Source organism: Neolamprologus multifasciatus, chromosome 23 (genome assembly GCF_963576455.1).
Source record: "Neolamprologus multifasciatus chromosome 23, fNeoMul1.2, whole genome shotgun sequence".
NCBI lineage: Eukaryota > Metazoa > Chordata > Actinopteri > Cichliformes > Cichlidae > Neolamprologus > Neolamprologus multifasciatus.
In genome coordinates, this window is record NC_140460.1 from 4,849,534 (window position 1) to 4,863,041 (window position 13,508).

General features: G+C 43.3%; 1 protein-coding gene across 9 annotated transcripts in view; it reads left to right on the forward strand.

The window, feature by feature from the left end:
- The window catches only part of elavl4 (ELAV like neuron-specific RNA binding protein 4), a 77,424-nt gene that overhangs the window by 23,126 nt on the left and 40,790 nt on the right, over positions 1 to 13,508 (forward strand). For 5 of the 9 annotated variants that reach the window (XM_085151367.1, XM_085151366.1, XM_085151369.1 and 2 more), the window contains 2 exons: positions 4,880 to 4,966; positions 9,665 to 9,911. In XM_085151367.1, the coding sequence (XP_085007493.1) occupies positions 4,880 to 4,966; positions 9,665 to 9,911 (334 nt within the window). The remainder of the gene's footprint in view (positions 1 to 4,879; positions 4,967 to 9,664; positions 9,912 to 13,508) is intronic. The other 4 variants (XM_085151368.1, XM_085151372.1, XM_085151374.1 and 1 more) reach the window with 1 other exon arrangement.

The window sequence follows — 13,508 nt, forward strand, 5'->3', positions numbered from 1 at the left end:
GTTTTTGTATATGTTTATGTATGCACTAGTTTTCCTTAGTGTGTTTTTGCTAAAGATAGGAGGCGATCTCGCTAAAATGGCTGGTTGCCTGCACAGGTGCGTGGCCGCGTTCACCTGCCAGCTACTTGTGGAGGTGGTGTCCTCGCTCATGACACATGGTGCTGACTCAGTCAGCCTGCTCTGCCTGCCTCGTTGTCGGTTTTTGCGTCCTCTGTCCCCGTCCCCACCCGGCGAAAAGCAGCTTCAGCTCGACACGGAAATGAGTGTCGCACGGAAACATAAGCTTTTCCCTGAAATGCAACTCGGAGTAGTACAAGTCTTTGTCATGGCGCTGCTGTAGGTTCCGTTGCAGTGTCACAAGAGCCGCGGTCTGTAAAAGTAGCCAAACGTTAACCGAGCCATTGCAAACGGGATTTTCGTATTCTAAAAATGGACGGACACGTTTCGTGTCGTGTTAAATCACAGCTATATCAGGGATCACAAACACAAACCTATTCTCCGCCATCCATGGAAACGAGGTAATTGCTTTGTGAATAAACCCCACATGTTAGATAGATACCATCTCCACTAAAACCTTTAACCACATTTACATTTAATTAAGGGTGGAAATGGAAATGTAGCAGCTGAGACCATGATTTAGCCTCTTTAATCCACCAAAATGTTCTAGCTTAGGGCCTCGACAATGATCACTCCCATCAGTCACAGGGATTACAGCAGGACAGACAGCGATGCACAGCAGAGACATCTTGCTGATTTGACTGAGCTGGAAGCTGAGGTGCTGGCCACACTAGCTAGAAGTGGAACAAAGGCTGGGAAGCTGTTCATGGGATTTGATGCCCTTCAGGGGAAGACGGCTGTTGGGAAGATGGCACTGCAGTGACTTGCAGCTCGGGGCTGAGAAATAGGGGTCAAAGGCATCGGGCAAGGGACTAGCCCTGGCACGGGCGTGAAACTAGAGGAACTGTGATGAGGACCTGAGAGGCGAGGCCAGGGCTGGGGCTAAGGGACAGGGACTTGGACTGACAGGCAAGGCCAGGCCTTCATTTCCAAAGCCCGGTCCCCTGTGCTCCAGGCTTCAGCCAAACAGCTAGGCAGGTGTCCAGCTGATCTCATGCGCCCACAAGGGATGAACTGCAAAGCACCAGTCACTGGAGCTCAACAAATTGAAGTGTCATCTCCGGAGTCAAGATGCTCACCAATTTTCTGCATGCGTTGGTGCAGAGTTGGGATTCAGCCAGTGGACAAATGGCTTCAGTTCCGCCTACAGTTTGGTTGAGCAAAGGAGACTTTGGCGTGTGTGTCTGTGTGTGTGAATGAGAACGACTGTACGTATGTATAGAGCACTGCAGGTCCTCAGAGTCTCTGTGCTTAAAGGATGCTCTCTGTATGGAAAATATGCATTTAAAAATTCCATATAAGTGATTGGACCAGTATTTACGTTCAGCAAGACTCTCAGAAACAAGTGATACCGAGGAGTACATCAGAGCTTCATCATCTGAAAATAAGAACACTGGGTCGTCCTATAATTGTCTGTGAAATGTAGTTCTTGAGATACCCCACAGCAATTGGCCCTATCCTATCATCTCCTGACCTCTGACCTTACACAAGTATGTGCTGATTACCCAGGGGCTGCGAGGAAGTGTGTGGGAAAGCTGCATCGATCTCACTGGAAGACTGGAACATCACAAAAAAGAAGAGAGAGGGGAAAAAAAAAGTCAAGCCAAAGTTAAATGAAAAATTGCTTACGTACACGTCTCGCGCAGTCTGGAACATTTATTATTCTGAGTCACACAGAGAGAAAAGAGGTGGAGGAGGATAGAAGAAGAGAAGAATCCATTTGGTAAAGTAGATGCAGATCAATGAGACTGGAGGCAGGCAGGCCAGAGTGCAACAGAGGAAGGGTGTGTGTGTGTGTGTGTGGGTTGGTGAGTATCTGCGATGTGTCTGTGTGTGTGTGTGTGCTTGCGTGCATGAGGCGTCCCAGATTACTTTCCCTGATTGATCCGGCCCAGCATCCGTCTGACCTGCAGGACATTTCAGAGCTCGGAAGAGGATGGTGGAGGTGGAGAGATGGAGAGAGAGAGAGAGATCTCCAGGAAGAAAAGGAGAGGAGAGAAAAATAAAAATCAATAGCGCAGAGAGCATTACACGCAACTCGACTGGCCGAGAAACTGAGATAGCAAAGTCGTATTAATCTCTTTGTGTCTAAGTCAGTTTGGTAAGAACTCCAATTCCGTTTCAGTTTGTCAGACTGAGAGAGAATTGAAGTTTGCTTTGTGGTGGCAAGAGGCGGCCACGTAATTAGCAGTGCGTCTGTAGCTGACAGCAAATCCAGAATTTGACCTTATCCATTCGTTTCTCATTTTAGAAACTGGTCAGTATTTTAAAGAATGAAACAAGTCGGAAAAGGCATAAGGAAATGGCAAATTATATAAAGCAAGATGATGAGGCAAAGTCAGATGGTTGCATGCTGGCTCCATTTTGTAGCTGCCAGGCAGTGTGTCTATCAGTGGAGAGATCCTGCAGCATACTGTCTGCTCCACACAGCCTCCATCTATCCTGGCCAAGTCAGGGTAAATTGATTGTCTAAGCTCTGTAAGAGAAGGGGGGTGGTGGGGGGCTGGACCAGGCCAGAAAAATAAAGTGGTAGCTTTATTGGCTAAAAGCGGAACAGGAGGGATAAACGTGAAACGGACAGGGAAGGAAGTTAAAACGACTTTGTCATCTAAATTCTGGTAAAACTGTGCCAGCGGTGTCTTAGACGTGTGGAGAAAAGAAATGTAAGCTTGTCTTGTGCATAATATGGAGGAAAAGGTAAAACGGATGGAAGCTGCGTGTGGGCCTAGTGTATTTCCCAGTGTTAGAGGAAAGCAAATGTATACACGTCTTCCCTGCTGGAGGTGGAAAAGGCTCGTCCTATTCAAACGCAGTGCCCAGATACCACTGGTTGGGAGCCCAAGGAGACAGGAAGCACTTTTGTGGCATAAAATATTAATGGCGTTATAGAGTGTATTGATTATATAATAACCTTTCCCAGCATCTGAGCACAGACTGAAATGTATTCCCTGAATAATTGAAAATGTATCCATGAGCAGTTTTTCATCTCAATGGTTGGCGAATGTAATTGCATTGCGCTGTTATCCCAGTGTTATTTGAGATTTTATCAGAAGACGCACACGTGTGTTCGTGTGATAAACGCGAGGGCAGCGAGACTACGAAGAAAGATGAAAGCGTGTGTGTGTGCGTGAGAGAGACTTTCTTTGTTTTATCGAATGGTTGAGCGCTGAGCAGTGTCTCCGAAATGAGATGCACTTCTAAGAAAATGTAATATTCCTTTTGCCAGCATTACGCACCCTTCCACTATGCGTTAGCTGTTTAAATTGACTCATGTACATCTGCTTGCTGCTTCTTACATTTTTATCACCACATTTGTACACGCTATGATACCGCTGCATTGTCTGCTCGCCGCGGCACACGGCAATGTAAATAAAAAGCTTTGCGGGATGGGTGAAAAAGATTTGGATGTTTCGCCTCTGCCTAACGTTTCCTTTTTTCAGGGTAGCCACTTAACTTTACATTCATTGGGACGTTTGTTTTAAATTAACTGTAGAGTATGTTGCCCTCTGCCCTCCTAATGAGATGAATGCCGGTCCACGATACTGTATGTGGTGGTTTTAAGTTGTGACTAATGTGGGTGAGCTGCTATCCCTCCAACTGCCCACTCTTGACTCTCTTAAATGATTTTAAATACACGCTTACTGGCTTTGGTACACCTGCATGACACTGACATTAGCATAACTAAAAGCCTGAAACACACAAAAAAAAATGTTTGTCATTAATTTGCACCAGTCAGATTTGCAGACTATTCAATAGCAACCCTTTGGTCCTCGCCATATTAAAACAAAAGGTGGCTCAACTGCTTTTCAACCCCATACGATCCCAAAAAATCTGCATTTTTCGCTTCTGTCAGTCGGCAAGGAGAAGCTATATTTCTTGTCCTCCTTTCCACCCTGACCTCTCTGCCCCTCTGTATCTTCTTTTTCTCTTTTGAAGCTGACAGTTCACTCTCATTTAGACCTCCATTATGCATTCCTGCCTAAGTTTACAAGACACATTGACAACAGAACATGTAGACTCTCTTCCTCCTCCCCCCACCTCTGTCTCCTTTTCTTTGAAGTATTGGAAATGTCTTCCCCATTACTCAGCCCTTGCCTTTTCTACCTCGTCCCATCTGATCCCTCACTCCCGCTCTTCATCCCTCTGAAGAAGTAAATGAAGGCAGAGGTCATACCTCCTCTCTTCCTCTTCTCCTGCTAAATTGGCTGTCGTAGCATCTGTAGATAGCTGCAGGCATTTAAGCCCCCTGCTCTGGAGAGCCGGCGAACAGACTTCCCGCTCATTTGTGGCATTTTCTGTCTCTTCAACCACAGGCTTGTTTACCCACAGAGAGCAAGAGGGAAACCCTCATTATAAACCCCGCCAAGGTCATTGCAGTCCCCACGCCAATCTGCCGACATCAACACACATTCGGTTTTATTCTGCCGGCTCCGAAGGTGCTCGCGTCAGTTTTAATAAATGAAAGAAACACATTTCTGTCTCACCAAATCCAGTGTTAGCATTTGAATTCGTTACTTTACGACAAACGAGAAACTAAACGGAGAGACGAATACGAAAACCCCCCGAGCCACCTGTCTTTGTTTTATTACGGCTGATGGGGACCGCAAAGGTGCAACTGTGTTTTTCTAGCGAGCTGCCATTTTCTCAACATCCTCAACCCCTCCACTCCCCAAGTCCCACTACAACCCTAACCTTGTAAAGTGAGTGTATGATGTTGACGGTGGGCTGTGCATCCCTCCCTTCCCTGTGCTCCGCTCCATAGGGGTCGACAGAGACACAGTGGCGTCAGGCAGAGCTCCCACAGCTCCAGGGCTGGGCAGAGAAGGGATTGCTGACACAGCCAAAGATGGTAAGGAGACGACTGCTGCCAAATGGATGGCCCAGCCATTTTACACACCCATGAAGTAATATGATCTGATGTTGCACTGTGTTCACATTAATGCACGCTGGTCGGTGATGCTGCTGACTGAGACGGTTGGGACTTGAGCAGAGATTGATGGACGGGGTTGCGAGGGTACAGAAGAGTGAAAAGCTGACACGTTCATCCCGTGCATATAATTTAGGAAGCCGTTAACGAGTGTTGCACTTTGATGTCTCATATTTTCTCTGTTTATATGGAACCATTTTTGTTTTAGTACTTAAAAACAGTTATTTACCATTCCATTAACATGCAAAGCTGCAAATGCGGGCAATTCTAAAAGACATCTGCTTTCCGAAAGTCTTACTCAATTTGCTCCTTCTTATATTTGATTTTCTCTCTTGCGTCGAGGATTCGAGCAGCCGTTAAAAGTAAAAGCGATACGTCCCTCAGCCTGCGCTTTGCTTTAACTAAACGATGACTGTGAAGTCGCTGGTGTAGTCCAGCCAATCTATTCAATACAGCGAATGGGTATTGATATTTTTCATCCTAATGGCAATGGCTTATATCAGATCTTTTCATATGTTTTCAACAGCAGTTTAGATGCATTACTTTTAGCCAGAAGCGCCGGCGCTGGCTCGGCCTCCTACACAAGGAGCAGGATAACTTGCGAGTAAAAGAAGCCGCATCTCGAGCCTGTGAGTGCTGGCTATGTGTTGTACCCAGTCAGCAGGACATGCAGCGAGTCTGTTCTCAGCACTAGGCTCCACAGTGGGAGAGCAGGGACAGCCAGAGTGTTCGCAACCAACATGAAGTGGACTGCTGAGCAGCACAAATGCTGGTGGGCAGGGACAAGGAGAGGAATATAATTGGCTACTGGTACTCGGCAGGTCCCTGTTAATTAGAGGCAGCCATTTTGGTGTAAAAACCTCCTCAGAAAACGTCCCATGGAGTTGAAAGTCTCTCTGACAGAATGGAGCCCAGCAGGGAATGTAAACAGATTTAATAAGGCTCTCTCCAATCAACTCTGTTATGGCTAGATGCTATTCTCTCCTTCCTCTTCAGTCTGCCTCTCTCTCCCCCCGTCTTTCTCAGTCTGTCTCTGTATCTGTGTTGTGGTAGAGTGGTGAGTGAGTAGGGAAGGATACTGTCAAAAGAACAATTTGCATGCAGCTCTCATCTTGAGAGCTTTTAGACATCTCCCTGTCTGTTTGTTTTCTGCTGTGGGCTTGAGCCATTGTTCTCTCTTTGTGTGTGTGATTGCGTGTGCCTTTGAGTGCGTGCCTCTTCCACTCACTGCAGATGCCACAGACTGCGAATACATGAAAGCGTGCGCTGGCGCGTGTGTGTGTTAAAAATAAGAAGATGGAAGCAGATTTAAGGCTGATGTGTTTTTGGAGCTGCTACTAAACACTAGACAGAGGAAAAGAAGGATAGTGAATGATAAAAAGAATATTAAAGGTCAGGGAAGAAATGGATGCTTTAACCCATCCAAGCAGCCGTGTCCTATCCGTTAAGATTTTATTGGACCAGTTGGTAGGAGGTAGGAATACTCACAGTTTTACAGGCTCATTGTACTCTTGTACTCTCATTAAAATGTACTGTTGACTTTTCTAGGTCATCTGTTTTGAATTCACTTTACTTACCAATTCAGCCTCCAAACGAGCCCGATTTTATGCACGCTTAATTATAATATGGCGTTTGTGCGGTAACTCAACGGTTAACGGGTTCATCTGCCATTTCATTTATTACCACACGTCGACAGATAAAAGCAGAGCGATTAAAGTACGCGCATCGTAAACTATTTCTGGACAAACTGGGAAATTTTTAAATTCCCCTTTGAGATATATTATTAGAACACAGGTCCGGCCTTTTGATAATCCAGAAATAGAGCGAAATACGGCTCGAGTGTCGTCTCTCCTTTGCTAATACTAGCCCTGCTTCCAAGTGCAGGCTGTCTGCGTGTACTTAAGAATAGTTAAAAATAGCCTGGAAGCTGAATAGCTTAGCAGGGGAAAGAAGAGATCTGAGCGATGACTTTAAAAATTTGATTGAATGAGATTAAAGAATATTTGCATCTTAATTTGGGTTTCAGCATGTTAGGTCATTTGCGGTGCTTTTGCCCAATTTCATGATTTCGAGAGTCTTGCAGTAGATTTCGTGACTCTTTTTTGCAGCATCAACATCATTATTGTTTCTAAAAGTAAAACGCTGAAGTGCTTACGTGTGAGACAGAGTCAAGGGAAACTCATCAGCATTGTCTCCATCTCAAATTAGCTTTTTTATGCTATTAATTTGATAAATAACTATCTTTATGCAAATGTTTATATAAGCTCCCTGTGCATTTTGTTGGAATATTCACTAGGATAAGCGTTTGATAAATATAAATGTGTTCTTAGTGTTAGAGAAGCAAAGTGCAATACCTCCCCCTCTGGCTCTTACTCCTTCTCACCCTTTCCCCCCCTGTTTTCTCACACTTACACCAGGCTCACAGTTCCTCTTTGAACACTTTGATCCTGAGATGCTCTGCAAAAGCCAGATTTGAAAAATGCAAACTTCTCTCTGTCACAGCAGCAGCATCAGCAGTCAGATTGTTAGCTGAAGGGCTGCCCCTGTTGCTGCCCCCTCCCACAAACCTCAGTAGCTATCAGAGAACGTTTCAGAGAGGCTTTACTGCCGTCGTGAATATTAAGTTGTTTATCCTCTTTGTGTCTGCCGTTTGTTTTATTTCTCAGTGTTTAGATACGGCGAATGTAGCGTGTGAACTGTTTTCACTGCATATTTAGTTTGTGACTCCGTGCAAGGGTTAACTTATGTTGATCGTGCATTTTAATTACTTGTTGACAGCATCACTGCTCACACACAGGCCTTTTTTCACTGATCAAGGCTAATGTCACATCTTTTAGGTCTGAAAAGAACATTAATTAAATAGGACAGCTTTATTAACCTTATCTGTAATGTATATATTCATCACCTAACCGTCAGTTATAAAGGCAGGAATAAAAAGGAAAACGTAGTACCGGGACATATGACATGTAAAACCTAAATTTTAATCGTGTTCATATTTTAAGAAGACAAACACATTAGTCACAATGAAAAATAGAACAAAATTTGTCTTTAAACAGTGCTCACAGGTATTGATCCAACTATGAATCACATCACTTTAAGATAATTTGAGACCATCCGTCTGAAACTTGAAGTTGAACTGGAAGTAGACCTTCCAACATGGTAAAAATTAGAGGTGGGAATCACCATACATCCCACGATACGATATTATCACAATACTTAATGCACGATACGATATTATTGCAATTTTTAAAAAAAAATATTTTGCGATATTCAGATTCTGTACATAAAGGTAAACTTTATCAATATTCATTTTATCTAATATCAAAGTCTCACACTCAGTCTTTCTCTCATTTCAGTTTTATTGTTGACAAACTGAACGGTTTGTATTACAGTCTAGTCCAACTTAACTGAATCAACCATCTGGTACAATTATAGCTATTCTGAACTATGCAGTTTATGAAAACTATGCAGCCCCTTCAGCAACTGAAGAATTTGAAAGTAAATTAAAACAAAATATAATTTTACATTAAATAAAAAGGTTTTAAACTTAATTAAAATAAAACATGTCTTAAATTAAAATAAGTAAACTGTCATGTTTATTGCTGCCATAAAAAAGTTAAACACATTTGGACAGTGAAGGAATGTCAGGATTCTTGCTCAGAAAAAGGATCAACATGCTCTGAAGTCAGAGCACAAAAACCTTTTTTGTAACAAAATATCGATTTCTGCTGTCCCTGTATCGATACATTATTAGCAAACAAAATATCACGATACTACACAGTATCGATTTTTTCCCCCACCCCTAGTAAAAATATGAAATAGAGAATCAAATGCAGCAAATCGAAAAGAAGAAATTAAGTTACAAAAGAATGAAAGTTATAAAAAAGAGGATTTAAAAATAAAACTCCGATTTGAATCTTTCTGAAATTATTTGGAAGGATTTCAAACGTCTGGAACATGTAGGGAGAAAAACTGATGAAAGTGCCATCACAAATTTTAATGTATACTTTATTGATCCCCGTGAGGAAATTCCTGTCTGCATTTAACCCATTCACTCAGTGGGCGCCTGGGGAGCAGTGTGTAGGGACAGTACCTTGCTCAGGGGTACCTCAGGGTAGCCGTTCAGCAGATTTAAACCCCCGACCCTCCAGTCACAGGGCCACCATTTACCTACTGAGCTAGTCTAGTGAATGTCTTATAGGCAATGATATTTAAAAAAAAGTCACTACTATTAATACGATTTTTTAAAGCCAAGGGTGTAATTGCTTTTTCCACATAAGAATATTAACTAATATTTACTGTAAAATATAATTTTCATTGCAGTTGTTTAATGTTGAAATGTCTCATTGTTTCAAAGAGAATCAAGCTGTGCATCCTGCAGACAGCAAAGGCTGTAGGATGCACAGCTTGATTCTCTTCTTTTCATTGAGACTTTTAATATAATTTTTCAAAATAACATTTTGGAAAATCATCAGAGTCTTGTAAGGCTTACTACACATACAGTGTTGCAGCTACTTAATAAGAAAATGTTGTTAATGATGGCCACATCTCTTTGTCTCTTCCTACCCTTTCTCTGTGTGGTTCCTTTCCTGGTGTATCCCTTTTTCCTCCCTTCTCCAGATCATCAGTAACATGGAGGCTCCAGTGACAAATGGCCCCAGTGGAGGAGGAACCACAGCCAACGGGCCAACCAACAACAGCCGTGGCTGCCCCTCACCAATGCAGACCGGCCCAACAAACGACGACAGCAAGACAAACCTCATTGTCAACTACCTGCCCCAGAACATGACCCAGGAAGAGTTCCGCAGCCTCTTCGGTAGCATCGGCGAGATCGAGTCCTGCAAGCTGGTTCGCGATAAGATCACAGGTACAGAACTGAGACTTCTTTGTGGTGCACTGGGATACTGATGCTGTACTTTTTAGAAACTAGGAAAAGGTCACGCTAATTTGGACTATAATTTGAGGTGTGCCCAGTGAGTCTTAAAAGTGGGTTTCACCAAAATAAAAATACATATGTGATATAGTCGAAGTAAAAATCAGAGAGAAAATCAGGATATTTTGCAGTTCAATGAGTGTGTTTATATGGACGTAAGTATCCTGGTTATTTAATTAAATAGTCCATTTTTTTGTCAGTGCATGTGAATATGATTATCTTTGCATCTTCATACTGCTGACTACCCATGTGATGCTTCAGCCGAGTGATCCCAAGTAAATAGAAACACAATCAATGGCAACACCGAAAGTATCTGAAATTCTGCACTTTTCAAGTTTGACGTAGTCAGGCTACAGGATGCAGGTTTTCCAGTTTCTATAGTGGAGCAAGTCAGGTTAATAATCACAGTGAAGTAAGTGTGATCACAGGTATTAAAACTAAAGTTCGTTGCATGTAAATGTCACTAACATGTAAACGACAGCCTGTATTAACAACTTCAATTCAATTCAATTTTATTTATATAGCACCAAATCACAACAAAAGTCGCCTCAAGGCGCTTTATAGATACAGAGAAAAACCCAACAATCATATGACCCCCTATGAGCAGCACTTTGGCGACAGTGGGAAGGAAAAACTCCCTTTTAACAGGAAGAAACCTCCGGCAGAACCAGGCTCAGGGAGGGGCGGGGCCATCTGCTGCGACCGGTTGGGGTGAGACAAGGAAGAGAGGATAATATAACAACTGGGATAATATGTTTGTTTTGCACATATGCAGGTATATCCCTGCATAACCAAGTAAATGTCAGTTTCTGAATATGCATTTTAAAAACTAGGATAAGCTTCATAATGGGCATATTTGTGTCCATGTAAACACACTCGATGTTTGGGGAAATACAAGGTGAATCACTACACTCTGACTGAGCTGAAGAGGCTTTGCTTTCTCTTCTGAAAATGTAAACCGGACGCGTCAGTGAGAAAGAAGTCCGGCCTCTGCACACATCTGTCAATTCTCACTTTCACGTCGTCTAAGTTTTCATATACGCTCCTTTAATCTTTCCTCGTATTTGCTGTTGTCAAGAAAGTGCGACAACAATAGCAGCTGTTAAGAAAGACAAACATTACAAAGCTTACATCGCTGCTCGCACGCTGCGAGATCAAAGGTAGGTGAAGACGCAACAGTCAGTCGTGTGTTGAACGTATACACCTGTAAGAAATCAAATGTGACACGAACACTTCAGAGTTGCACACAAGCCTTCGGTCCGACGTCGCTCGAAATAACTCGAGCGCTTGAGAGAATGCGTTGTGTATAAGGAGAAATCCATCTTTGCCCTCCGTGCGCACGCACGCGTGTGTGTGTGTGTGTGTTCAAGCGCAGCGAATCAGCAATGCAGCAAAGTGCCACATGTTCTCCAGAGGTGTTTAAATTAAGCAGCACTTTGCGGTGCTAATCACGGCTGTAATCTGGGTGTAGTGGCTGTGTGGGTGGCCGTACAGCAGATGGATCGGGGGGGGGCCGGGGTGGTGGAGCTCTGTGATAATGCTCCATAATGGCTTTCATTTTAGATCCTACTTACTGACACTCTTCTCCTGATAATCTCATTAAAGAGCACTAGGCAGGCAGTCGAGATCACCAAGCCATTCTCGGATAGCAAGCCGGCAGCTAAAGGGAAGAGAGTAAACACACACACACACACGGATACATATGCAAATATAATCATAGAATTAGACTCCCCATAACAGATTAAGTACAACTGAAAGGCCAGTCGAAATGACAGCTTTGACAGTGAACCGACGACGGCCGCCGACCCGACCGCTGCCGCTTCCTTGCCCGTCCTTTGAAGTACGATTCCTCTTTAGGACCATCTTCCCCTTCTGCCGTAATAGGCCACAAAATGGAGCCTGAGAGTCAGATACTCCAGGATAATGGAGGACGGTGTGTACAAAAATAACGCCGGAATACCACAAGCTGTCATCATCACTATCACCATATTCTCTCTCCACCTGATTTTTCCCTTAAGTGTGATTTTCCGAGCAGCAGCGAGGAACCGAGCTAACAACAGATATTTGGAGAGAGTTTAAAAACGAGCCAAATTGCCGTAAACCTACTCGGGCCCTAAATGCAGGACCGCGAGAGAGGTAGAAATGTTTGTTTGCTCACTTCTAAACCATTTGCTCTGCTTCTCTTCTCTGCAGTACAATGTCTGTCTGATGACTTAGCATCAACGCAAAAAAGAGTTATAAATATATCCCCCCCCCCCACGGTGGATGCCTGTTTTGCTCTCCCATGGGTGCAATTTTCTTGTGCAAACTTTTAGGCTAACAAAGTACAGATCCCTTCCAGCAGGGAATGCCAAGAGGCTTCATGCTCTCTCACAGTCATCCAAATCATTAACAGACTACGCCAGGTTTTCGAGAGGGAGGGGTGGGAGAGTTAAGAGACCACTTTTTTAGGTTTACACCTGTACCCTGCACCCCTCCTTTCTCAGCTGTCATAAATATCTCTGTATACTTTTAATGAAAAAAAAAGGAAAAAAAGATAAACGTCTGACTGAAACTTGAGAGCGGTCTATCTTGATGAGAGTTCGGCTCTTACGAGGCATCGCTGCCTTCGTATTCTAATATTCAGGATGTGGAACACGAGTCTAGAACAAAATGTGAGAATTTAAATAAATTCGCAGAACTGTTCAGAAATGCACTTGGATAACAGTTTAAAAATTTAATCCTTACAAGATTGAAATATTCCTCCAGTGTATTTGGTGTTCGTAACACAAGAAAGAGTGGTTAGATTCCCTGGTACATTTGTATCAGCTATTTCAAATTCACTTTAAGCAAACATTTCTCAGAAAAAGGCAGATTGCTATAGTCCTGGTAGAAAAGGGAGAAAATGTTAAACAGTCAGAAGCTCTTAAAGGATCAAGGTCAAGTAGAGAGTAAACAAAATAAAAAGACTTCCTGATTATTATTATTATTATTAATGAAAACCGCCGGTATTGTTGTTGCCAGTCCAAAGAAATTAAATTTTAAAAAGAATCCTTGTATTAATTAATAGATAAACCAGTCTCCATCTGGCTATAAGGTATTAAGACCTTATATCATAATTCATGGATAAGTCTGTCTTGATCAGGCTATAATGCTTATAGGCTGATGAGTGACTTATCCATGAATTAATAAGGAATTTTTAAAATCACAGCGCTTTAGATTTTTTCTCGAGTCTCGCCCGATACTAGGGATGTCCACAAGTCTTTCTCTGGTTTCCTTTTCACTCGATTAATCGGCATTTGTGTCATCTGCTTCCCACCACCAGTGTTTGCATTTCAGCTAACCCGTGAGTGCTCGCTGACAAGGTGCGAGCACTCGGACCTCTCAGAGGTATGAGACAGACAGGTCCTCGGCGTCACCTCAGCTTCCTGTGGACTCGCTCCTGTCAGCTCCAATGACGGCAGGACGGTGTGAGGCTCAGGCAGGCGTAGACACTTCAGCTCCGTCTGTCACCCCGGCTGACTTCAGCTGGTAGAAAAGCCACCTCTGGGT